This window comes from Bos indicus, chromosome 23 (assembly GCF_029378745.1).
Source record: "Bos indicus isolate NIAB-ARS_2022 breed Sahiwal x Tharparkar chromosome 23, NIAB-ARS_B.indTharparkar_mat_pri_1.0, whole genome shotgun sequence".
In the NCBI taxonomy this organism is placed as follows: Eukaryota; Metazoa; Chordata; class Mammalia; order Artiodactyla; family Bovidae; genus Bos; species Bos indicus.
Genome location: NC_091782.1, coordinates 46,846,462 through 46,874,228, shown reverse-complemented (window position 1 = coordinate 46,874,228; position 27,767 = coordinate 46,846,462). Strand labels below are relative to the sequence as shown.

At 41.7% G+C, this 27,767-nt stretch overlaps 1 protein-coding gene across 3 annotated transcripts in view; it reads left to right on the top strand.

The window, feature by feature from the left end:
- The first annotated feature begins 426 nt into the window (after positions 1-426).
- Positions 427-27,767, top strand: part of TMEM170B (transmembrane protein 170B) — a 211,123-nt gene continuing 183,782 nt past the window's right edge. The window contains exons 1-2 of one of the 3 annotated variants that reach the window (XM_070778397.1): positions 427-992; positions 20,829-20,999. In XM_070778397.1, coding sequence (XP_070634498.1) covers positions 896-992; positions 20,829-20,999 — 268 coding nt within the window. In that variant the 5' untranslated portion in view covers positions 427-895. The remainder of the gene's footprint in view (positions 993-20,828; positions 21,000-27,767) is intronic. The other 2 variants (XM_070778398.1, XM_070778396.1) reach the window with 2 other exon arrangements.

Sequence of the window (27,767 nt, the reverse complement as noted above, 5' to 3'; positions counted from 1 at the left end):
TTCTCCCAGGGCGCGCGCCCGCGGCTGGAGGGCGGGGCGGGAGGCGGAGGGAGGGAGGGAGGGTGTGGAGGCGGTTCCCTCGGAGCGTCCAATCAGTAGCGAGTGCCGGCGGTGGCGCTAGTGACGTAGACCGCGCTTCCCCCCGCCCCACTGCGGGGCCTACGCTCGGCCCCGCGAGCCACCCGAGCTCGCGCGCGCGAGAAGTTGAAGGGGGCGGGGGGAGGAGGAGGAGGAGGAGGGCTTCGGGGCCGGCCGGCTGTCGGAGGGCGGCGGGTCGCGGGAGTGAGCATGCGCGGTGGCTGCGGCGAGGGCGGGGCGGGCGGGCGGCGAGGGGGCTCGTGTGCGCGCGCACGAGCGGCCCGCCGGCGGCCGCGGGTGGAGGGGGCGGGTCCTCGAGTGTCGGCGGCAGGAGGGTGGGCAGGCGGGCGGCAGGAGGGGCCGCGGCCGCCGCCGCCGCCGGCTCGTCCGCGTCTCGGCTTTCGTCGTCCTCGCGCGGTGATGCCTGGGCCCCGTCGGGGGCTGCACCTGCCGGCTGCCCGTCACCCCGGCCCTCGCGGCGTGACCTCGGCCTCCTCACGCTCGCCGCGCGGCCCCTGACAGGCCGCGGCCTCCACAGCGCCCCGAGTCCTCCTCGCTCGCGGGCCGCGCGGGGAGAGCGCCCGGCCCCCGCCCCTCGCCGGCCGGCCGTCCTCAATGTCTCCCCGGCGGGGAGGGGGCTGCCTGGGAGACGCGCTGATCGGCCCCCCGGCGGAGGCCCGGCGGCGGCAGCAGCGACCAGCCCAGCGCCCCGAAGCCTCCCCCGGCGGCGGCGGCGTTGGCGGCGGCCTGGAGGAGCCGCGCACCCGCCGCCGCCCCCGGAGCCCGAGGAGAGGGCGGCGGGCGCCCCCCGGGGAAGATGAAGGCGGAGGGGGGCGACGCCTCCATGATCAACCTATCGGTGCAGCAGGTCCTGAGCCTCTGGGCCCACGGGACGGTGCTGAGGAACCTCACGGGTAATTGATGCGCCCGGTGGGGAGCGGGACGCGGCGCCGCCCCTCGCCTCTGGGATCTCCGCGCCGCCCTGGCTCCGGAGCTCGCGGCCCCCGGTCCCGGCGTGGAGGATGGGCATGGGAGCCGGTCTGTGCCCGTTCTGGGGTGCCGACTCCGGCCCCCCTAGCGCCCCGCGCCCCCGGGCTCCAGAGTGGCTGCGGACAGTCCACGACCCCCGCCTCGCTCCCTCCCGCCCTGCCTCCGTAGTACGCGCAGCACTGCTTTAGCGCCGAGTCTTGGTACACTTAGCCTTTATTTATGCCCCCCCTCACCTGCATACATACACACGCGCGCACACACACACTTCCCCACCTGCATACACACACGCACACACACGCGCTTCTTGCTCTTGGGATCTTTTTCTGATTTAGCGCTTTCTAGCAAATCTCAAGTCGAATGCAGGACTTAAATTGCCTGCTCGGATTGATCAGTTTGCTTCAGTTAATTTTTTTTTGGCGATATAAATGACTCCTTGAGTAGATTATATTAGGTCACGGGCTGGACCAAGGTCTAGCGCGTTCTAAGCACTTTTTGCTTTTATCGTATATCTTCTCCCTCTTCTATCTCCTTTTGTCTTTTTCCCTCTGCCCATAAGCTGCTGCCCCTGTGACATTTGATAATTTTGTGTATTTCCCTTCACAAGTCAAGGCTATCAGGAGGGAATGGGACTTAAAATGTTATAATAATTAACATCAATTTCTGGTTGTAAAAGTGAGCCATAATACTCAGACTTTAAAAATCGAATTTGTAGGTCTGCTTTGTGAAGAAACTTCTGGCTTGGTTACTATAGAAATGCTTGTCTTATACCCTGAATTTAAAACATACCCTCTAAAGACAAGTGTTTACAAGAAAGTGCTTTCAGTTGCGGTTTGATGACCCCTCAGTGCCTGCTTCTCAGTGAAAAATCTTACAGACATACCCAGGATTTAATTCTTGTATAAGACAGCTAATTTTGATAGAGCATTAGTGTTTCAAAATGCATTATGTTAAACTGGTTAAGAGGATGACGACTATTTTATAAATGTAACCTGTCTTGATAGGATACAGGATGTTATAAAATCTGGCATATATGGAATTCAGATATTCATAGAGAAAAATTGAGGGCTGACTTTAAAGGCGCTGGGTATCTTGCATGTGAAAACTATAAAATGAACATCAGTTCTGGATTGATTCACTTGCTTTTAATCTGTGGTTATTTAACTCGAAGCACACCCATCTTACATGATGGTCGCAGGTCAGGAACATGTTTTTATTTCTGAAAAACCTAAATTGATATAAAAACCATTTTATAATTCAGTTGAATTTTGAGATAGACTGCTTTATCTTACTTAGGGCTTTCCTTGGATTTATTCACTGTTAATATTTCAAATATTGTAAAATGAAAAACAAGGATTTGAGTATACGTATTTATATCTGTTAATGACTGTCTTCGCTCATCAGTGGATATTTAGAGAAAAGTAACTTCGGGAACCATAGAGTAAATGTAACTTAACCTCCTGGCCAGAGTTAACAATATTTTGAAATACTTACTTTTAAGATTCTGAATCATTACAGTGGCTTAGTTCCCATAGGTCAACCATTAGGTTAACAATAGTAGTCTCAATCCAGGGTTAGCTCTAATTATCTCCTTAGGTAATCTTAATAATCATCAGTCTCTCATTGGACTTTGCCATTTTATAAAGGATATGGGATATGCTGAATATCCAAAACCAGGACTCAGGTGGGACTGAGGAGCATGGGAACCTGTTCTAGGAAATAAATACAATCTCGAGTATGCAAAATTCTATGAAAATGGAGAAAACAGATTAGAAATAGGCTTCACCACCAGGTGAATGTAGCGCATGTTAGGAACGGCATCACTGCTAAAAAACGGACTCTGCAGGTGGTGACACTCTGATGTGGTTCCTTATGGCCTTCTCCATGCTGGTGACCTTCCTGATTCCATACGCAGCTTGAGTTAAGAGATGTTACCTGCAGTGCCATTTAGAACTCAGTCTATTAAAAAGAAGTAGTCAAACCCGACTTGTGAAACAAGATAACTCCTGTTTCTTGAATGCCTGCTATGTATCAGGCACTTTACAAATAATTACTTCTAATCATCAGAATACAGTATATTTACAAAGAAGTTCAGGGAGGGAAATTAAGTTGACCCACGTCATATAGCTCGAAATGGTTAAGTGGGTCTGAAGCCCCGGCCTCTGCCTGCAGAACCACTCCTTCTCCCTTTCCAAGCTGCTTTAGCTACTTCTCTGTCCTCCTCAAACAAGATGAATTACTCGCTTCATCCTGCTACTTCTGCTCTTTGTACATGCTTTTGTTGTTATGGTTTTCAGTTACATTTGCTGTTTTATTCGTGTCTTTGAGACTGTGAGCTTTCTGAAGGTTGGGTCCTTGTTGTAATTATAGAATTCTGGAATCCTAGCATGTTATATCTGGCACATAGTATATGCCCAATGCATGTATTTTGAGCTTTTAAAACAATACATCACAGATGCATGATTAAAACATTCTGGTTGCCTTATTTTTCAGCTACATCTGTTGGAGTGAATGTGCTTTTAAGGAGGACATAAGTTGTTTAAGCAATTTATAGAGATTATTGTCATACCTTTAATACATACAAATGCTATTTTTGGTGCTAGTTGCTATTCTTTCATATGTTTTATTTCATCTTTTCAACCATTTTGAGAGAGGTTAGTGTTTGTCCTTCTTTTATAGATTCAGACATTGAAGCGTAGAGTGCCTTGCTTGGATCAGGTAGCTCATAAGTGAAAACTGGTACTTTTTCAGATTGTGATGACTCATATTAAGTCAGAAGGCATTTTTGTCATCATCATAAACTTGGAAATGAAACTAGAAAGGAGCATAGTGTAGAACCAGGCTGATGTAGATTTTAGATCTAAAGACCAACTTTTAGAAACTAGTCTTGTGAATGTATTGCTTTGATAGAAATACATGTTTAAAAAGTGATAGGAACTAGAAATTAGAACTAGCTTAACATTTTAGAGATAGAAGTTATAAAGTTTGGTTACTTCATTTTAGAATTACTGAAATACACACTGCTGGGATCAAACGGTCATCTAATGACAGGGCCAGGACTAGAACTGATGTTCACTGACTCTCAGTTCTGTGCCTTTTGCTTTTATTCCACATCAGTTCTTAACTCAGGCAGGTCTGACAGATGATAAATCTTAAGGCAAGTGAAAGTTGCTGTGTAAGTGTTCACCCCAAATGAGCCCAAGAATGGGTGAATGGAACTAATTTTTTCCAGAAATAAAAGATACTGGACATTGTAAGATATTGACTAGTGATAATAATAGTAATAATCTTTCTAAAATGTAAAGTTGCCATAGTCTCTGTAAAAGTTAGTGACCCATATGTATTATATATCTACTTTTAGAAATTATACCAGTTTCTGTCTGTGTTTTTCTCCTTTCAGGAAGACAGTAGTATGGGGATTCCGTATGGAGATTAACCCCTTGAGACCCCATCTTTGTCAGTTAGCAACTGTTGCCAGGGTTCTCTTCTGTGTTTGTCACTTCCCAGTATGTGTGATTCTCAGGATTCCCAAATTGTTTGTTAACTGTATGTAGGTTATATGCTTATTCAGCTCACTCAAGTAGAGAGAGACGTGGTTTCCTTCCTTCTCAATTATTTTTTCTTTCTCTGAATATGTCCTAAAGCCCTCCTCCTTGCCACAACTTAAAATTAGAGTCAGTATGTATATATTCTTTCAGTTTTGTGGTTAACCTGACTTTTAAAAAATGGTCTACAGTGAAATGTATTCTTTTGCTTTACGTTTATTTTCTTCAGCTTACACTGGCTCGCAACCTTGTGTTCCCACCCAAGCTTGGTTGCTAAGAGTTTAGAGAAGAATTTTGTTCCTTAAAAGGAGGCAGGATCCTTAGACCCCTGGATAAACATAGCCCAGCTGGTGTTGGGAAAGGAATAATTGGTCCCTAGGAAAAAAAGCGAAGGTAGGCTGCCCCCCTCTCTCAGTGTCAGCAGCAAATGTGGGAGCTGGTGCTCTCTCCTCTATTGATACAAACACCGGGAGACTGGGAATTCAAACTGGAATGAAGGTCAGAGGTCTGTATGTGTGTTTATAAAATATATGTGTGCTTATGTTCACTGTATACATACACACTATTATAGTCCCCCTTTAGACTTTGTAGTTGCTAAGCCACCTTAGCGTTAATCGGATTATCAGAAAAAAAGAGGGAAAACAACTGGGTATGTGCTGTGCATATTTGTAATTGTTCACATCTCATACTGGGCTTCCCAGGTGGCTCAGTGGCAATCTGCCTGCCAAGCAGGAGACCGGGGCTTCGATCCCTGAGTCGAGAAGATCCCCTGGAGCAGGAAATGGCAACCCACTCCAGTATTGTTGCCTAGGAGATCCAATGAACAGAGGAGCCTGGTGGGCACTACAGTTCAAGGGAGCCACAAAGAATTGGACAGGACTCGATGACTGAACAGCAACACCCCTCAGGCTCGTGTAGCCAGAACCTTTCTTTGGTGGTGCTCCCAAACAGGTTTGCTTCTCCCAGTGTTACCCTGTATTCTAATGTCCCATTCCCAAATGATCTATTACAGGCGGTGAGTTTATGTAGGTAAAATTATTTCAGATGTCCACTTACAGATATGTTTTGAAACTGTAGTCTTTTTTTTAACTAATTATTTTAATTGGAGGCTAATTACTTTACTTTACAGTACTGTAGTGGGTTTTGCCATACATGAATGGCATGAGTCAGCCACCGGTGTACATGTGTCCCTGATCCTGAACCCCCCCTCCTCCCTCCCTGTCCCCTCCCTCAGGGTAGTCCCAGTGCACCAGCCCTGAGTGCCCTGTTTCATGCACTGAACTTGCACTGCTGATCTGTCTCACGGATGGTAATACACATGTTTCAAAGTACATGTAGTCTTAAAGACAGTGTGCTACTTTTCAATATTTATGCCAAATCCCCAAATTCACTTTTTCTGAAAACATGAACAATCCCTTACTCTTTTGTGGTGCTGAGCCAATTAATAAGTGACTTTTACTTTATAGGGTTTTGTCATTTGGAAGACCTAGCTGTGTATCTTGATCAAGAATGAAGTCACTATCATTTTTCAAAACTTAGAATTGTCATCTTCAGGTTCTTACTTTCTTAATTCCCACCTCATTATCTTTGAATCGTGCATCTGTATCTTCTGGCAATACCACGTCCAAGGTCCAGATGATAATTTCTTAAAACTAAAGCAATTTCCAGATGAGTCTTGAGACTGTGTAGGCTGTAAGTTTGATTCTTGAATAGTTAACTATCAGAATATAAATGCATTTCTCTTTTCTTGCTTAGTGATTGGAAGGAATGACCAGAACGGTAAGATAATTCACAAAGAGGACTTGGAGTAGCTGGAGATATTTTTCCTGTAGAAAGGAATCCTAAGCAGAAGAGGAAGGATGAGGCAGAGATGGGGAAGAGGAATTGGAATCAGGGAAGGAAACTGGTATTCAGAATGGTCAGAGGTAAGAGGAGAGCCCAGAGAACACAGAACACTGAACTTACCTTAGAATCAGACGAACAATCCTAATGGGGCTCTGTTTACTGAACACCGACTACATGTCAGGTCCTGTGCAAAACATTCTGCATGCATTTCACTTCCTATAATCAAAGTGGCCATATAATGTATTGTTTCATTAAATGTATGTAGAGGATTTATACTAAAAAGCAGCATCTAGCATTTTCAAGGGTCAATCTTGTTGGGTATTTCTTGATCTTGAGTGATTTGCCAGTCTCTGTGGTAAACACTGATAAACAAAAATGAAAATGTCAGTCATCCATAAGGGGTTCATAGTGTAGAAATGCTAACTAACCTTCAGGTTAATAGTACTCTAGTGGTTTGTAGAGTTCAGGGAGAACCAAATAATGGGACTTGGAAGACAACAGAAGAGGTAGAGAGCAGAGAAAGAACGTGTTTAAGGGATGATGGAGATGGAGGAGAGGATGTTGCCTGCTTTTAGGATGGTTCAGGATACTACTTGGTTTTGATTAAATTTAAAAGTATAATATTACTCTTGGGTATTATGTGTAGCTAGTCAATTTTCATTTTAAAATTCTCTCCCTGTCCCGTCCCCTTCCATGGATGGCTGTAATCCAGCATGGTTTCTAAATCTTGCTACATGTCATAATAACTTTGGGCTGGTTAAGGGTACAGTCCACAGCCCCAGTCCACAGCTATGGAATTAGGACCCTTGAGAACATGGTCTAGGAAGATACATTTTTAACTAGCTCTTAAGGTGATTTTTTGGGGGCTTCCCTGGTGGTTCAGATGGTAAAGCACCTGTCTGCAATGCGGGAGACCCGGGTTCGATCCCTGGGTTGGGAAGATCCCCTGGAGAAGGAAATGGCAGCCCATTCAAGTGGTCTTGCCTGGAGAATCCCATGGACGGGGGAGCCTGGTAGGCTACAATCCGTGGGGTCGCAAAGAGTCAGACATGATTGAGTGACTCCACTTTCTAAGGTGATTTTAGTATTGAGAGCTCAAAGATTGGGAACACCAACTTTTTAAAAATTAAGCTTTTTTGTGATATTTGTAACTGTCTTCTGATATATAATTCAGTCTAAATATGGAGTGTTGTAGTATAGCTAAAGATTTATTAAAATTTCAACATAAGTGACTCATTTCCAGGAGGATGCTATAACCCAGTTTTTTAAAAAGTGACTGCCTTTTAACATTAGAGGATAATATTGTGTGTTTAGTCACTCAGTTGTGTCCGACATTTTGCGACACCATGGACTGTAGCCTGCCGGGCTCCTCTTTCCAAGGGGATTCTCCAGGCAAGAATACTGGAGTGGGTTGCCATGCCCTCCTCCAGGGGATCTTCCCAACCCAGGGGTTGAACTCAGGTCTCCCGCATTGCAGGTGGATTCTTTACCATCTGAGCCACCAGGAAAACCCAGAGGATAATATTAGAATTTATCTTAAAAAAATGTTTTATTTATGAGTTACTAGCAACAGAGAAAAATTCTTATTAAATGGTATTTTAAAAGAAATCCTAAGCACTTTAGTTATATTTAATCTGAAGTTATATTTAATCTGAAGTTTATATATGGGAGAACTAAACATTAACAATGTTTATGTAAATACTTAACATGATGTGCAGGTATCAGAACTTGCCCCCTACTGGGATAAATTGGATCCTGCTAGACTTTTGTATCCAAATGAAGAGTCTAAAGAAGTGATAGGATCCTTGAGTTTATGAGTCAATAAACTGAGTTTTATCCTTGAATGCTGTTAATTTGCTCTTATACTTGAAAAACCACATATTTAACCAGGCCTCTGTTTCCTCATTTATAAGACAATCCAATGACAACACTCTTCATGTTGATGTTAAAGGAAAAATGATCTAAAAATATTAATGAGTTAAGAAAAAAGTTGAGAGACTTTTATTTTGAGTTAAGGAAAACATTTACCCATTTGCATATAAATTTGTCTTTTTATCTTTAAGCTTTCTTTTTGAAGTGGGGCTTCAGACCTTTAATATTGCTAATTTGTAGAGTGAGGTTTGTTTTGTTTTTGTTTTAGTTGCTCAGTCCTCAATGCCTTGGATTGCTCAGCAAGAATACTGGAGTGGGCGCTTATTTCCTTCTCCAGGGGATCTTCCCGACCCAGGGATCAGACCCACATCTCCTTCATTGCAGGCACATTCTTTACCTGTGAGGTTTACTGCTAAGTCACTTCAGTCGTGTCTGACTCTGTGCGACCCCATAGACGGCAGCCCACCAGGCCTCACCGCCCCTGGGATTCTCCAGGCAAGAACACTGGAGTGGGTTGCCATTTCCTTCTCCAATGCATGAACGTGAAAAGTGAAAGTGAAGTCGCTCAGTTGTGTCCGACTCTTAGCGACCCCATGGACTGCAGCCCACCAGGCTCCTACTCCCATGGGATTTTCTAGGCAAGAGTTTAAGACCTAGAAAAACCTTTGTGCTCTTAACACCATTTAATAATTAGTTTTTAGAATTGGGCTTTCTTAAAACTTGATTTAGCAAACTCTGGATTCAGTATCTGAAGATCCCTTCCAGTTCTGAGATTATCTGTTTTTGTTTGTTTTTTAACCTCAGTGGGGCAATAACTGCTTCCTCAGGATTACTGTCATCCTATCAAAGGTATGACTGTTCTTACCAGCCTGTGCATTTGTTTTCCCCATTGTGCTTTCATTAATATCTTCTGATCTGTCCTTCATTTGGACTCCTATTTAGATTTAACTTTAGAAATTTGTTACATTGAGAGTTTCATTATAAGATATGCTCATTGATGTGAAGAGTTCTGCCGGGGACCAGCCCCGGCTGATCCAGGGTATTCGAAGGGGAGACGGCGTCGGCGACCTATTCAAATGGTAATTAGAGATATAAAGAGTAATAGAATGAGGATAGCTCAGTAGGAAAATTCAGTGGAGAAAAGAGGCTGAGTAGCTTGGTTTACGCGGAAAATCAATATAACCCGTGACACCAGGTTAGCTCTGACCACGGAGGCCGCAGGCGCCCTCTCGAATAGCGGAAGGTGCCCCACCTTAGACACCTTCTCGAGTGGGTCTTAGAAGCCCAGGCAAATAAGTGGTCGCAGAGGATATCCACGCTCCAGATGGAGACTTCAGCCAGAATGTGAAAAGAAAGAATGACATGGGGAGACCAAGCGTTGGTGAGCAAGGCCCATAGCTTTATTTTTAACAGGGGCTTTTATACCCTAAGTTACACATAGAGGATAATAGGGGATGCAAAGTCAGCAGTCTTTGATTCTTATCAAAAACCAGGGTTTCTTTCCTGCAAATTTATCGTATACAAATGGTTTAGGTGATTTACATCATCTTCTGGCCAGAAGGCCTACTAACATTTTATGACTCTTGACAAGGACTTATCAACAAAGACTTACTTTCTCTAAGAGTAATTATTTTAAGGTTTGGCGCCATCTTCCAAAGATAAAATTGCATTCCTATAGGGTGGATGTGTAATGGGTTTACAACAAAGGAAAGAATTTATTACCTTAAGGGTCTAAAGTTACTAACACCAAGGCCACTACTTATTTTTTCTACATACCAACTATTAATTAATACATATTCAAGGATACAATTCAGGGGATGTGAAAACTTGGCAGCAAGCATTGACTCATCAATGAAATAAATCCCTTACTAGTCTTATTCTGACAGTTTCTAACTCTCTGAGAGGCTCTAAGCTATTTGAATATCTTAAGCTTCCCATGCCTCTGAAGGCTGGGAGACTGTAAACAATCGTATGCATAGCTGCAGGAGTCCGGGTAAACTTGTCAGGCGAGTTAGAGAGCCATCTGAGGGGTTTGGATTTAAACACTCCTAATTGCCCAGGAACTTTATTAATTGGAGCTGTAAGTTAACTCTTTGACAGAGAGAGAGAGATGGTGGTAGGGGACAGCCCCCAGTAAAGTCAGAGGTGAGAGCACAAAGCAATAAAGTAGGCAGACTCTGGTTTTTTGGGGGAAGATACTCGAGAATATCCGGGGAGACTCCTGAGGCTCGATCCCGCCTTTGCGTATGCCGAGCCTCCTCCTTCATGACCTTTGTCACGAGCGGAATGTCTCTCGCCGGCTCCCGGCAGAGTTCCTATTTCAGTCTTCAGTGCAAATATCCCTTGGAAATACTGTATCATGAAGTTGTAAAACATTTTATCAATCCCTGAAAAGATGTTTTTTTTTAGTTCAGTGACTGATTCAAACAAATTCGTGTTACTGAAAATTTTTTTTGGTAGGATGTATAATTTAAGATGCTTAAAGGTGTATAAATAATAACAATGCAAACTATTGTATATTGTTCTAATTTCATAATAGACTCAGATTTTGACATTTAAGCCTATACATTTATAACTATGTAACTAATCAGTTATGAAAAGGGCAAATTGAATGGCATTTTTTAGGAAGATCGTGCTATTTTGGAACTATTTTAAATAGCCTTAAACTGATTTTTTAAAGTAAAAAATGATATTCTGTTTTAAATTTATAACTTGTTTTTCTAAGAATTTTCTTTTTTCTGTTCAATGATGAGTACTGTAATTTACAGTTTAAAATTATATAATTAGTCGATAAAAGGGTAATTTAGTTTAAGTAGGTAATAAACAGTATTGTGATAAGCTCTGAGAGAGGCAGTATAGTAAAGTAGCTCGTGAAGGTGTCACAACTAAAATTTCAAACTAATGTGTTTGCCCCTTTTTAAGAAGTAGAAGCAGACAGCTATTAAATATCTATCATAGCTTTAACTTTTCCTGCATTAAATGAGGCTTCAAGTGAACAAATGCAGCAGCTTATTTTTAAATCCAGTTAAAATATTAGAGTGATTAAAAATTAGAAACAATATATTTTAACTTTCTTTGTTGCTCATTGCTTTGTGGAGACTTGGGTTCTCATTTCATGTTGCCCTGCTGTCTGAAGAGCTTCCTTTAATATGCCACGTAGCACAAATCTGCTGGCAGTTAATTCTCCCAGTTTTGTTTTGTTTTTTTCTGGAAAAAAACTTCATTTCACCTTCAGTTTTGAAAATTATTTCTCTTGAATATAGGTCCTGGCTTTGCAGTTTGTTTTTTTTTTCTTTTTTTTTCCCCTTTTAGTCTTTTAAAGTGTTACTCTAGTTTGTCTTCTGATTTGATGGTTTCTGATGAGAAGCTTGTGGTACTTTTTAATCTTTGTCCCTCAGTAATACGTCTCTTTCCTCTCTTTCTTTTTTCCCTTATTTCTTCTTCAGTATTTCCCTTTATCTTTGGTTTTAGGTCGTGTTACGGTGGTATATCTTGGTATGATGCTTGTGTGGTTTATTTTTGCTTTATTGTTTTTTACTTCTTTTGGGTGATCTTTATCTTGCTTGGGATTCTCTGGGAGTGTTAGATTTGTGGTTTGATATCTTTTATCATTTTCAGGCTTTTCAGCCAGTATTTATTTAAATATTTTTCTTCTGCATGATCTCTTCCTTCTCTATCTGGGTCTCCAGTTACATGTACGTTAAACCATTTGAATTGTTGCATAGCTCTTGTATGGTTCCTCTTTTCCCTCCTCCTCCTACCTTTTTCTCATTGTATTTCAATTTGAGTAATTTCTGTTGGCCAACCTTTACGTTCACTGATAGTTTATTTTTTACATTTTTTATTGAAATACAGTTGATTTACAGTGTTGTGTCAGCTTCAGGTTTACAGCAAAAGGATTCAGTTATACATATATAAATACATTGTTTTTTAGATTCTTTTCCGTTATAAGGTATTATAAGATAACGAGTACATCCCTGTGTTATATAGTAGGTCCTTGTTGGTTATCAGTTTTGTATATAGTAGTGTATATATATTTAATCCCAGACTCCTAATTTATCCCTCCCCCTCTTTCCTTTTGGTAACCGTAAATTTGCTTTCTGTATCTATGAGTCTGTTTCTGTTTTGTAAATAAGCTCATTGGTATCATTTTTTTTTTTTTAGATTCCGTATATAAGCAATATCATATGATATTTGTCTTTCTCTGTCTGACTTAGTTCCCTTAATATGATGAGCCCTAACATTATTTCATTCTTTTTATGGGTGAGTAATATTCCATTGTGTATATATACTTCATCTTTTTTATCCATTCATCCATGAATTGAAACTTAGGTTGCTTCCATGTCTTGACCCTTGTAAATAGCGCTGCTGTGATAAGCTCACCTGTTCTTCAGTGTCGAGTTTACTGGTGAGCCCACTGAAGGAAGTCTTCATCTTTGATATCATGTGTTTTTTTTTGTTTTTTGTTTTGTTGAGGATTTTTTTTTTCTTGAGGATATTCATTTGACTTTTTCTTGGACTTTCTGTCTCTCTGCTGAACCATCCCCATCTGTTCATGTGAGTTGCTGACCTTTTCCATGACTGACTTGGACATGTTGGTTATAGGTAAAGTCCCTGTCTGCTTGTTTTAAAATCTGGCTCATCTGAGTCTGATCAGTTTATTTTTTGATGATGAATTGTTTTTCTTATTTTTGAGAGTGTCTTATACTTTTTATTGAATTCAGGCCTTCACATGTATAACAGTAGTGACTGAGGTAAATAATATTTGTGCCTGGAAATGGGCCGCCTCTGCTAGACGGGTAGGGTTCAGGTTCATTTAATTTACTCAGGAGTGATCGGTGTTTGAGCTTTCTTGCTACTGGTTAGGCTTCAAATTCTCTAGAAGGTGATGTTGTACATGGTACTTGGGGTGCGGGCCAGTGCTGCAGGGTCATTACAGTGTTCGTGCTGTGTTGTCAGCTTTTAGCCATCTCTGCAGGCCTGCCTGGAAGACACTTTCCCACACACTTGCCTGCCCCCAGTCACAGCCTTGTTGCTCGTTACTTGGTGTCAAGCTCTCTTCAGTCTCCTGCCTGAGACCCTGTATTTCTAGGGAATGCTCAGTAGCAACCCGTGGAAAGAGCTTGCAGGTGACCCTGAGCTTTCCTGTGTCACTTACTCCAGGCTGACAGGTTAACTGCACACCTGGCCTTCAACTTGCAGTTGCAGTTTCAGCTGCTCTTCTTTCCCACGCACATGGTACCCATTTGTTGCTCCTGTGCTTTGCCACAGGAGACCCTTTCCTTGGAGGGTCCCTCTTTGGAATTCATGTTACTGCGTTATCTTGCAGGGTCACCTGACTGGTAGGCTTAAAAACTGTGAGTTTGTAGTTTATCTTCTTCTCATTGTTAGGGTAACAATGACATTCCTTATAGTAAATTTGATTCAAACTTGTATCTAATAACAGAATTGTTTTAGTAATCATAGATTTAAAATTTGACAAGTCACACAGGAAGATTAGAGATACTAAAAATTTGAGATTTACTCTTTTTTAAAAACATGTCCCATAATATAAATGTATAGGGTTAGTTCTTCACATTTTTCTACTTGACATTTTCTTGGCTTTAGCTTCTTTACTGTTCGCTGCTCACCAACATTTGAGTATACGGCAGAGGTACCAAATATATTTCCCGTGTTTCCATACCTGATGGCCTGTGCTCTATTCAGCTATGTCCGTAGCAGGAGTCAGGGAAGCCAGACATCGCATCTCCTCCATCATCCAGGCTGTCAGCCAGTCCAGACACTTCACATTCTTTTCAACCCTCTGGCCATTGCCTAAGTCCAGGCCTCAGTTTCTCTTTGGATTCTTGAAACGTTCTGATATTCTCTCATCTCCATCTAGTCCCCCTTTCCCATATCTGCCAGGATAATTAATTTGTTTTAAAAGATAAATGTGATTGTATCACTTCCTTGTTTAAAGTCTTTCATTGGCTCCTTATTACCTTCAGCCTTTGGAATGAAGTCTATATCTTCAGGGTCTATAAGCAGCCTCCCCTCCCCCACAAAAGCCACCCTGGCCCCAGCCCACGTTGTAATCCGGAGCATCTTCTCTCAGTATTTCTTGGCAGTAGCCAACCCAGAGGTTGCCGGGCCTGAGAACCAGCCAGGCCTGAGAACCATGAGCTGTTCTCCACCCCCTACCCTCGTCTGTCTCCAGTATGTTTTATCATTCAGTTCAGTGGTTCAGTCCTGTTTATTAACAATTCAGGTGGTAACAGATTCTCTTGGGATCTTTCTTGATTGATATTTCTTCCTCTGGTTGTTTGTCCCTGTGGTAATATGTGCCCCATAGTCAGGTGGTTGCTAGGACTCGTGAATCATACTCTGCCAATCCCTGCTCTAGGTGACTTTCTCAGATTATAAAGGCATCATCTCCCTGAAATTTAATGAGCCGCCAATGTGGGACACACCCCCACGACAGAGAGGTCTCATGTCAGAAACTAAGGGGGACAGTTGCCACCCCTTAGATTTGATGGAAGCTTGAGATAACTCAGTTTGGACACAGATCAGTTAAACATACAGTGAGGACCATTTCTGTTAAGAAGAGAGAAACTATGAGCAGCCCCCAAGTTTAGTCTTACTGGTGTATTATAGTCACCTCGAGGCTTAGAGTATGTTGAGTACATGTAAGTGTTCAGTATGATTTTTGTTAGAAGGGTTAGATCCACTGTAGAGGATTAAAGATTATATTTAGTGTTTGTCTAGTAAGATACGTTTTGTTGTTTTTATGGCTTTGGGATTTTTTTTATAGGTACCTCATGTGTAACCTTAGCCTAGAGCAGTGATTTCTGTCTTTATTGCATGTCATGATTGATAAAGGCAATGAAAACAGAGTTGTTCAGGTCCCCGTCTATAGATAGTTTTAGCTATCTGTGGGTAATTCTTGTGAGCAGCCTGGATTGAGAAGCACTGGCCTCACAGAGCATCTCTGATGAATTCTAGAATGAAAAACTATTTTTAAAAGACAGTATATCTGCAGTAAAACAAACAGAACTTCAGGCTGGTTGCTAAAACATAACCAGTGAAGAGTAAAATAACATCATGCATATCCTCTCTTATTCTTAGAAGATAGCCATTATTTTCTGTATTTCTCTGTACCTATTATTTTTAACAAATACAGGGTCATACAATATGTACCATTCTTTGAATTGTTTTTACTTGGTTAAATATACTCTAGAGAAATTCATTTCCCAGAAATAATTTTGTCCAAGGATTAAAAACAAAAGCACAGAAGATAATTTCTAGTGACTTGGCAACCAGGGCTGATGGGAGATACAGACTGGGAGTGAGGCTATTTCTAGTATTGCTTGAAGGCTGAAACAGATCACAGCTCCCCTGCTTCTGATCCCACTGAAGGTAAACACACACACACACACACACACACACACGGCAAGAATGAACACACACGCAACAAGAGTGAACACACACACATGACAAGAACGAACACACACATACACGCTGGAGCAGATCACAGCTCCCCTGCCTCTGATCCCACTGAAGGTAAACACACACGCACACTGTTTTACTGCAGATACACTGTCTTTTAAAAACAGTTTTTCATTCTAGAATTCATCAAAGGAGAAGATGCTCTGTGGGGCCAGTGCTTCTCAACCCAGGCTGCTCACAAGAATTACCCCCAGAGCAGCTAAACTCTCTCTAGATGACAGAACTACACGACTCTGCTCTCATTCCCTTTATCGAGGCAGGGATTGAAGGGGTGGCATACTTCTGTTTTGTAGAGTGTGTTTTTTGACTTTTTGTTTTGTATTTTGTTTAGCACCAGAGAAGCCTCCCTCTGGCTCCCTCCTTTCCTTGTTGTCAGTTGCTGGAAGCGCAGGTTAGGCGGGGTATGAGTGGGGAGAGCAGCCTGGGCCTCTGGGTTATTCGTGTGAGCCGTGCCGTGCACAGCAGTTGAGAACAGGTGGTCCCCGTCCTCTCCTGGTCTCAGCACCTCTTCCTGCTCTGGGGCTCTGGGGCGTCTGTCTGTGCTCTGCTCTTAGGGGCCTGCAGGTAGTTCTCCAGGTGTCCTGCGTTTGCAGAAGTGAGTCGCCTTAGACTTGTTTATCCAGGTCTTCAGAGGCCCTCCCTGTTCACTGATGGGGTGGTTGGTATTGATCTATCAGGTAATTTAAAATCGTAGTAACAACATCACTCATTATCAGAGAAGTGCAAATCAAAACCACTATGAGGTACCATTTCACACCAGTCAGAATGGCTGCGATCCAAAAGTCTACAAATAATAAATGCTGGAGAGGGTGTGGAGAAAAGGGAACCCTCTTACCCTGTTGGTGGGAATGCAAACTAGTACAGCCACTATGGAGAACAGTGTGGAGATTCCTTAAAAAACTGGAAATAGAACTGCCTTATGATCCAGCAATCCCACTGCTGGGCATACACACTGAGGAAACCAGAAGGGAAAGAGACACGTGTACCCCAGTGTTCATCGCAGCACTGTTTATAATAGCCAGGACATGGAAGCAACCTAGATGTCCATCAGCAGATGAATGGATAAGAAAGCTGTGGTACATATACACAATGGAGTATTACTCAGCCATTAAAAAGAATACATTTGAATCAGTTCTAATGAGGTGGATGAAACTGGAGCCTATTATACAGAGTGAAGTAAGCCAGAAGGAAAAACACTAATACAGTATACTAATGCATATATATGGAATTTAGAAAGATGGTAACAATAACCCTGTATACAAGACAGCAAAAGAGACACTGATGTATAGAACAGTCTTATGGACTCTGAGGGAGAGGGAGAGGGTGGGAAGATTTGGGAGAATGGCATTGAAACATGTAAAATATCATGTATGAAACGAGATGCCAGTCCAGGTTCGATGCACGATACTGGATGCTTGGGGCTAGTGCACTGGGACGACCCAGAGGGATGGTATGGGGAGGGAGGAGGGAGGAGGGTTCAGGATGGGGAACACATGTATACCTGTGGTGGATTCATTTTGATATTTGGCAAAACTAATACAATTATGTAAAGTTTAAAAGTAAAATTATAAAAAAAAATAGTAGTAACAACATGCAACCTAAATTAATTCTAGATATTCTGAGCAGCATTCAGGTTTTTTTTTTTCTGTGATAAATAGTGTGATTAAAAAAAAAAGAAACATAAAAATAAATTTGCGTTTGGGTAGTTTGTGCTCAGTCTGCTTGAGGGATAATCCTGGACTGATCCTTACAGGACTGTTTGAGATTCTGCCTTTTGGTTATATCATTCTTTGATATCTAGGGATTTTATAAGACATTAGACTTAAAAACTTACTTTTCCTAATTACTAGGCAAATTTATTGTTGAGGTCAATAGCTGTATAGTCAGTAGGCAGACAACATTACTTAATAATGTCCAATAATTCCTGTTCATAGTGTTACACATGGTCACGAAATTTTCACCCCACCTGCATGACAAGGACAAGAAGGAAAAGTGCTCTGGGGGCTCACTCTGGTAAGAAGCAGGCTTGGGGCTCAAGGCAAATGACTGATGCCTGACTCCTCTTATTAAGAGCGGGCACCTGCCACAGAGCCTTTCCTCGTCTCAAAGCTCCCTTAGAGAATTTTTGTTCTCTTATATTCTTTGTTAGATTCACTCTGAAAAGTTAGATCTTTTAAAATACAAATATCATCTGGGCAAGATAAGCGCTTTTGTCTTTAATGCATTTGAAGCTATTTGTTTGGGAAAGACAGCATGAAAGCATTGTTTCCCTGAAAGCTAAGAGAGAGAAGCCTCTGAAAGGCAAGCTTTGTCTGTTTTCCTTAATCACGAGCGTCTCGCTCTTCTGCCATAGAGAAGCATTCTTTAACACAGAGATTTATCAGATTTCTCTTCCTTGAAATTATCAGTCCATTTTAAGTGTCAGTTCTTACGAATTTGGCAGGGTGAAACTGATTTTTTTTTTAAAATAAAATCTGTTTGCTATATATCCTCCCTTTTAAAAATTCCGCCTTTAATTTGGAGGTAATTGTAGATTCCCATGCAGCTGTGAGAAATAGTACAGAGAGAACCCAAGTGGCTTTTACCCCAGCTGAAAAGTGAAAGTGAAAGTGAAAGCTGCTATACAGTCCATGGAATTCTCCAAGCCAGAATACTGGAGTGGGTAGTCATTTCCTTCTCCAGGGGACCTTCCCAACCCAGGGATCAAGCCCAGGTCTCCCGTATTGCAGGCAGATTCTTTACCAGTTGAGCCCCAGGGGAAGCCCAAGAATACTGGAGTGGGTAGTTTGTCCCTTCTCCAGTGGATTTTCCCAACCCAGAAATTGAACTGGGGTCTCCTGAATTGCAGGCGGATTCTTTACCAGCTGAGCCACAGGGGAAGCCCAAGAATACTGGGGTGGGTAGCCTATCCTTTCTCCAGCAGATCTTTCTGACCCAGAAATTGAACTGGGATCTCCTGCACTGCAGAAGATTCCTTACCAACTGAGCTGTACCCCAGTTCCCCAGTGGGAACATCTTGGAAAAACCAGTGTGTAATACCAAAACAAGGATGTTGACCTTGACACAGTCCACCAGCCTTTTTCAGATTTCACAGGTGTTACTTGTACACCTGTACTCATGGGTGTGTTTATATTCATTTCTTTTCAGTTTTACCATTTGTATATGTGTGTACCACCACAATCAAAATACAGAACAACTCCACCGCTGCAAAGATCCTCGGTGTTTGTACCCATTTTAAGACAAGAAGTCCCACGTTTCCTCTGCCCCAAGTCCCTGGCAGCCACCACCCTGTTTTTTGTTTCTGTTCACTTGACTACTTTAGATACCTCATAGAAGTGGAATTTACCAGTATTTGTCCTCTTGGGCCTGGTTTATTTTACTTAGCGTAATGTCCAGAAGATTCATGCATGCTGTAGCATGTGGCAGAATGTTCTCCCAATGAACAATATTCCATTGACATATAAACCTTATTGTTTATTAACTCACCCATGGATGAGCACTTGAGTCGCTTCCCCTCGTGGCAATGGCGAATACTGTTACTGTAATCATAGTTGTGCAGCTGTCTCTTCATGATCTTGCTTTGATTCTTCTGGATATATACCCAGAAATGGAATTGCTGGATCAAGTGGTCATTTTGATTTTAGTTTTGGAGGAGCTACCACACTGTTTTCCATAGCTGATGCCCTGTTTTACATTCCCACCAGCAGTGTATATCTGTACTCCACTGATGTTTGAGTAAATAAGTTTCAGTTAATCCATTTTTGTTCTCTTTATTCATGACTGTTTTATTGCCCTTCTTTTTCACTTGATAGAGAGTGAACAGATAGCTCAAATAGCAGATGAGACATTTTGCACTACAGAATGTTTGCATACCAAGGCTGATCCTGAAGGTGACATCTAAATATTTTGGAGTCAGTTCTTTCAGCTATAAATAACAGAAACCTTACATGGGCCAATTTAAAAGGATTGCATTACAAGGAGATTTTATCATGTTGAATCTAAGGGTTTTAACATGGCAGGGCTGAATGTAGCACTGGAATAAGGGATTTGGTTGTCCCTTGCCTTTGATGCTTCTGTTTTTCTTTTATCCTGTTATCATGGGTTTGATCAAGTGATGATGAGATGACTGTTCACAAAGCCTGAGCCCTTCAGGTTCAGCCTGAAGGATAAAGACTGAGGTGCTCGGTTTTGGTCCCAGTTCAGAGTTCCCAGGGGAAGGGACTGATGGACCCAGTTTGGATCAGTGGCCTGTCCAGATGTTCCTCCACGCAGGCACAGTCAGGGGGACGGAGTTGGTGGAGGACAGGCAGCCTCTGCAGGAACCGTGTGCACTGATGGAGGGGCAGGTGGCCAGAAAGAAAGGGAGTGGGTGCTAGAGAGAGAGCGGAGGGCATGCCCGTTGGCTGTCTGTAGCCGACTTCAGTGAAAGCAGTTGAGACCACATTGATGAGTTCTGGGTAAGGGCTAGTATATGACCTGAGACAAAGAACTTAAAAGATTCTGACAGTTCTTCAGTATACAAAGTCGAGAGCCAAGAGGGAAAGGACCTGAACTTCTTAAAATTGTAAAAGACAAAAATCATTGACTCACTTCTGGAATTATTTGAATTAAGGGGTAGTTTTTTTTTTTTAAGGTTTGGACACTTAGTGTAGACAGTTATATATCAGACAGCAATTAATTAACTTATATAATTTATTCCAGGAGATTTGCAAACAAGAGGGTGTATCAGAGAAAATAATAGAGCATAGCTGTGTCATGGGGACATTTAGAGGAAATTGGAGTGTGGCTTTGACCTGGTGAAGTCATGGAGGTTGATTTCCCCATCAAGCAGTAGTAATGATGATAATTGTTAAAATTTCATACTACTATGTATCAAGTATTGTACTGGGCATGTTTGTATCTACGATCTCTAACCAGACCATGATCATCCAGACCATGAGTGCTCACGCTTTGTTACACTGGATTTTTCCAAGAGGTTTTCCAGCACAGTTTTCAACGCCTTGCTTTCCCTTTCAGAGATGTGGTACTGGATCTTCCTCTGGGCCCTCTTCTCCTCTCTGTTCGTCCATGGTGCTGCCGGAGTGCTGATGTTCGTGATGCTGCAGAGGCATCGGCAAGGGAGAGTCATCTCCGTCATCGCCGTCAGCATCGGATTTCTGGCTTCCGTGACTGGAGCGATGATCACTAGTAAGTAGATGCTGTTTTAAGAATGTCATTTTATATGCACGTAAGTTTGGGGCTTTTTCATTATAGGTTATTCTGTGTGTGCATGTGTGCGCGCATGTGTGTGGGCGTGTGCGTGCTTAGTCACTCAGTCATGTCCAACTCTTGGTGACCCTATGGGCTATAGCCTGCCAGGCTCCTTTGTCCGTGGGATTTTTTTTTATAGGTTGTTAACAAGATATTAAATATAGTTCTAGTGCTGCACAGTAGGTCCTTGTTACCTGTTTTTTCTATAGTAGTCTGTATCTGTTAATTCCAGGTTTATCCTTCCCTCTGCTCTCCGATTTGGTAAATACCACTTTGCTTTCTGTGTCTGTGAGTATGTCTCTGTTTTGTAAATAACGTTGATTTGCACCATACTTTAGATCCCACACCCAAGTGACGGTATGTGGCATCTGTCTTCTGACTTCACTCGGTGCGCTGACCCCTGGGTCCATCCGTGCTGCTGCAGAGGCATTATTTCATCCTGTTTTAATTGCTGAATAATACCCCACTGGGTGTGTCTACCATATCTTGATCCATTCGTCTATCAGTGAACATTTACATTGCTTCCATGTCTTGGCTATTTTAAACAGTGCTGTGATGAACATTGGGGTACATGCATCTTTTTTTAATTAGAGTTTTCTCCAGTTATATAACCAGGAATAGAATTGCTGAATCATGTGGGGCCTCCCTGTGGCTCAGATGGTTAAGAATCTGTCTGCAGTGTGGGAGACCTGGGTTCGATTACTGGGTCAGGAAGATCCCCTGGGGAAGGGAATCCCCTCCAGTATTCCATTATTCCCCAGAATCCAGAATTCTGGAGAATTCCATGGACAGAGGAACCTGGCAGGCCACAGTCCATGGGGTTGTAGAGTCAGACACAGCTGAGCAATTAACACACACACACACACACACACACACACACACACACACACACACACTAGCTGTATTTTTAGTTTTTTAAAGAACCTATGCTGTTCTCCATAGTGGCTGTCCCAGTTTATATTCCCAACAGTGTAGGAGGGTTCCCTTTTCTCCACTCTCTCGAGCATTTATTATTTATAGACTTTGTAATAATGACCATTCTGACTGGTGTGAAGTGATATCTTATTGTAGTTTTGATTTGCATTTCTCTAATAATTAGTGATGTTGAGCATGTTTTCATGTGCCTGTTGGCCATCTGTATGTCGTCTTTGGAAAAATATCCATTTAGGTCTTTTGCCCATTTATTGATAGGGTTGTTGGGTTTTTTTGTTTTTGTTTTTTTTTTAATATTGAGCTTTATGAGCAGCTTGTATATTTTGGAAATTGTTAGCAAATATTGGTCCCATCATTAGCAAATATTTTTTCCTGGTCCATAGGTTGTATTTTTCATTTTGTTTGTATTTCCTTTGCTATGCAAAAAGCTTTTAAGTTTAATTAGGTGCCATTTGTTTATTTTTGCTTTTGCTTCCATTTCTCTGGGAGATGGATCGAAAAAAAGATTGCTGCAATTTATTTCAAAGAATGTCCTGCCTATGTTTTCCTCTAGGCATTTTATAGTATCCAGTGTTACATTTAGGTCTTCAGTCCATTTTTAGTTTATTTTTGTTTGTGATTTTAGAGAAGGTTCTAATTTCATTCTTTTATATGTAGCTTCTCAATTTTCCCAGAACCACTTATTGAAGAGACTGTCTCTTCTCCATTTTATATTCTTGCCTCCTTTGTCATAGATTAACTGACTATAATCGTGCACTTCCTTCTTAAACACAAGTTGTTACGACATAAATCTCCCCTGGCCTACTAGAAACTATTAGCCACTTTACACTGTCCTCCAGTTGTCTGGAGGTTTTCTACTTCCCTGCCTCATGTGTGTGTCCTGCAGGCCCTAGGTTCATGCCCTCTGACCTTCACCTCTTACCACAGCATTGAGGCCCCAGCTCCAGCCTTAGGTTCTGCTGTGCTAGTTAAACCGGGACTTTGATGTGTCCTGTTGAGCCTGGAGGGCCTCAGCTGCTTCCTTCGAGTGGTTCTGCTTGACACTGGTGCTGCTGTCTGCTGCCGTGGTCTCATCACCGCCTGCAAACAGTAGCACTTCTGTTGCTGGTCACCTGGCCTGCTTCCGTGAGGCCAGGGCAGCTGCCTGCCACCACTGGATGTGTGCAAGACCCTCCTTAGCTCAGAGATGAGAGGAAATCTGTTCCTACCATAGCTCTATGGCCTCCCTCCTCTTGTGGCACAGTCACGTTTCCCCGGAGTGATCAGCGTGCCTTGCCTGAGAATATAGCCCTGTCCCCGGGGCTCTGGGTCTGCCCTGGGCACAGCTGTGGTAAGCTGTGAGCAGTCTATTTTCTCTTCCTTTCTTCATTTACTATTCTTATGTGTCATCTTGTGTTAGGTTTTTTTGTTGTTGTTGTTGCTGTATTCACCTGTAACTTTCTCATATACTACTTCATTCCCTTTGCCATAGGGTTTAAAACAAGTAATCAGGTTTAGCTGAAGCACCAAGTGTACAGAGTGGAGTAATGGGAAATTCAGCTGGGACAAGCCAGATCCTCAAAGATCCTGGAAGGTCAGCCAGAATTTGGACTTTATTCTGCAGGCCATGGAAAGCAAGTAGATATTTTAGAAAGGAATTGGAAAGGGGCAGAGCAGTTCACTAGGAAATTTGTTTTGTGGCTGAATGTAGAATAAATATATGTGAAGGAAGAACCAAAAGGAAACTCTGAGAGAGCAGGGGCCTTGCCTGTCTTCATCACTGCTGAATCTCCAGCAATAAAACAGCACCCGGAATGTAACAGATACTCAGGAAATACTGGTTGGATAGATGGACATAGTGAAGGAGGAGGCACAGAGGACAGGAAGAAGAAAGTGGAGGAGGGAAGAGGGGGCGGGCAGAGAGGGAGAAAAAGAGCCGAGGCTTTAACTTTTGGTCTGAATTTGAGGCTGGATCTGAAGTAGGCTGTGGCAGTGAGATGGAAGAGTTGCTATAAGGACTGTGACAAAGTGGAGAGTCCAGATTAGTCGTTGCTCACTGTGGAGACGTACAAAGAAGCCTGGAAAGGGACAGCTCATGTTTTTGATGTGGCCACTGCTGTAACTGTGGAACCGTGAGCAGAGGCGGAAGGACGAAGGAACAGCTTGTTCAGAAGCTGAAAATAGTGTGTGTATTACACGTGTGTTTATTGGTATACATAAAGTTTAAAGAGAACATTATTCTACTTCTGTTTATCTCTAATGATGGGTGTATGTATTACTTTCAACTCAGTCAAGAATAAAACAAACTAATGATTTTAGAAACTGTTATATTTAAAATTCCTTACAAATATGTCTGGGCTCCCTTGGTGGTTCAAACTGTAAAGAATTTGCCTGCAATGCAGGAGACTGGGGTTTGATCCCTGGGTTGGGAAGAGCCCCTGGAGAAGGGAATGGCAGCCCACTCCAGTATTTGCCTGGAGAATTCCATGGATAGAAGAGCCCATGGGCTACACTCCATGGGGTCACAAAGAGTTGGACATGACTGAGTGACTATCACAAATATGTGTGACACAATTTCGAGTAAAAACTTGTATCCAGGTTGACAATGAAACATACAAATTTCTTCTGGCTAATTTTCTGACCTGCAAACACTTGAATTAAGAAGACTATCCAATGTGAATATTTACCTGCATTTATTTTCTTAAATGCATTTTGTGAGCGCTAGCACAGTCACAGCTATATATTCCATTCAGCAAAATGATGACTGACTGAATGTAGATACGTAACTATTATATTTTACTACCTCTTAGATGTTTATTTCCAGGATAGGGTGAATTTTCATTTTAGTTAGTACTGATAGTTAATACCAGAATTGGGAGGAAATGGGTTTCTATATAATGCCATTGCTTGGCATTGTGTTGCTGTCTAATTTTAGCAAGTCTGAGGGCTAAAGTAGTGACATCTCTTTGTTGGTTTGATTTGCATTTCTCTGATTACTAATGTATTTGAACATCTCTTTCTATTCTTATTATATATTTAGTTTTTTTTCCCTGCAAATTGCTACTTTTAATTCTGTGCTTTTCTTTTGGGGTCCTTGTTCTTATTAAATGATAGATGTTTCTTAGATACATTGGTGTCTTGTTGGTTTTGTACTTCTCAAATAACTTCTTTGTCTTTTAGCAGTGCCTTCATCCATGATACTGTTCATTGAGTAGAAATTCTTATTCTGTGTAACCAGCTTAAAGAGTTTTTTGCCTGTGGTTTATAATTCATAATTTTATTTATGTTCTCCCCCACACTAAGGTCAAAAGATACTCTGATATATTGTGTTTTGTTAATTTTATAGTTTTACCTTGGTAGTAAAGTCTTTATCGAGAGCAGGACTGAGCAAAACTTTTCTTGAAAGGCCAGATAATAACTGTTTTAAATGTTTGAGGCTAGATGGTCTCTGTCACAACTCTCCAGCTCTGCCATTAGGACTTAAAAACAGCCATCAGTTCAGTTCAGTTCAGTCGCTCAGTCGTGTCCGACTCTTAGGGACTTCACTCAAACTCACGTCCATCAAGTCGGTGATGCCATCCAACCATCTCATCGTCTGTTGTCCCCTTTTCCTCCTGCCCCTAATCCCTCCCAGCATAAGAGTATTTTCCAGTGAGTCAACTCTTTGCATGAGGTGGCCAAAGTACTGGAGTTTCAGCTTCAGCATCCAAAGAACACCCAGGGCTGGTCTCCTTTAGAATGGACTGATTGGAACTCCTTGCAGTCCAAGGGACTCTCAAGAGTCTTCTCCAACACCACAGTTCAAAAGCAGCAATTCTTTGGCACTCAGCTTTCTTCACAGTCCAACTCTCACATCCATACATGACCACTGGAAAAACCATACCCTTGACTAGATGGACCTTTGTTGGCAGACTAATGTCTCTGCTTTTGAATATGCTGTCTAGGTTGGTCATAACTTCCCTTCCAAGGAGTAAGCGTCTTTTAATTTCATGGCTGCAGTCACCATCTGCAGTGATTTTGGAGCCCAAAAAATAAAGTCTGACACTGTTTCCACTGTTTCCCCATCTATTTCCCATAAAGTGCTGGGACCATATGCCATGATCTTAGTTTTCTGAATGTTGAGCTTTAAGCCACCTTTTTCACTCTCCTCTTTTACTTTCATCAAGAGGCTTTTTAGTTCCTCTTCACTTTCTGCCATAAGGTTGGTGTCATCTGCATATCTGAGGTTATTGATATTTCTCCCGGCAATCTTGATTCCAGCTTGTGCTTCTTCCAGCCCAGTGTTTCTCATGATGTACACTGCATACGTTAAATAAGCAGGGTGACAGTATACAGCCTTGACGTACTCCTTTTCCTATTTGGAACCAGTCTGTTGTTCCATGTCCAGTTATAACTGTTGCTTCCTGATCTGCCTATAGGTTTCTCAAGAGACAGGTCAGGTGGTCTGATATTCCCATTTCTTTCAGAATTTTCCACAGTTTATTGTGATCCACACAGTCAAAGGCTTTGGCATAGTCAATAAAGCAGAAATAGATGTTTTTCTGGAACTGTCTTGCTTTTTCGATGATCCAGTGGATGTTGGCAATTTGATCTCTGGTTCCTCTGCCTTTTCTAAAACCAGCTTGAACATCTGGAAGTTCACGGTTCACGTATTGCTGAAGCCTGGCTTGGAGAATTTTGAGTATTACTTTGCTATCGTGTGAGATGGGTGCAATTGTCATAGTTACCAGTAAATGAATGGGCGTGGTTTCTTCCAATAAAACTTTATTTGCAAAGGCAGATGTTGAACATTCAGGTCATAATCTGCCTTCTGGTTTAGAGTCTGTCTTCATTTTTGGAATTAGGTAGGATTTCAGGTTGTTTTTTTTTTCCTTCCACAGAGTAAGTCAATTTTTACTACATCCTAAAAAAAAATCCATCCATTGATCCATCTTTTGTTGTATACTATGTTCTCAGGGTACATGGATCTGTCTCTGAACTCTGTTCTGATTTTTTTAGTCCTTTTAGCTGTTGTTTCAGCAAGGTCTCATTTTTTATCTCTCCTGTTTTGTACTGTTTCTTAATATCTGGTAGAGCTGGTCCCTCATTTTTTTCTTTATCAAAGTTCACATAACTATTTATGGACCTTTATTCTTTCATATAAATTTTAGAATATGTCTACTGAATTCCTCAAAAAGTATAACTGTGATTTTTGTGGGGATTTAATACAAGGTAGAGGTTAATTTGGGAAGAATTGACATATTAAATTATTCCACCCAAGAACATGTAATATATCCCCATTTGTTCAGATCATTTTCTGGTTCTTTTGTTAGAGTTTCAAAGTTTTTTCTTCTCCCAATAGGAGAGTTATACATTTTGATTAAGTTAATTCCTAAACCCTTATTACATTAATGTTGTTGTACATGGTATCTTTTTAAATTATGTTGTTTAGTTTTATTAGTATAAAGAATTGCTGTTTTTTAAGTAAAGTTTATGAAAGATTAATAACAAAGCAAAAAACTAATTTTCTAGAGAGATAATAAGCTGAATGTATTGCTGCCTTAGCTCTAAAATAGTTAAGACGGAGAAATAAAATGTGGGATAAAATAGAAGAAATAACTACAGGCTTGACAATAAAGGTAGAATAAAGAATTATAAAAATAGCAGTTTTATACACAGCTATATATTCCTAAATATAAATTGTTAAAATTGGCATAAGAAGAAATAGAAAATATGAGTAATACAATAAATATTGTTAAACAGTTGAAATATTGAAGATCCCTCCTCCCTGAAAGAAGTCCAGTCTCAAATGAG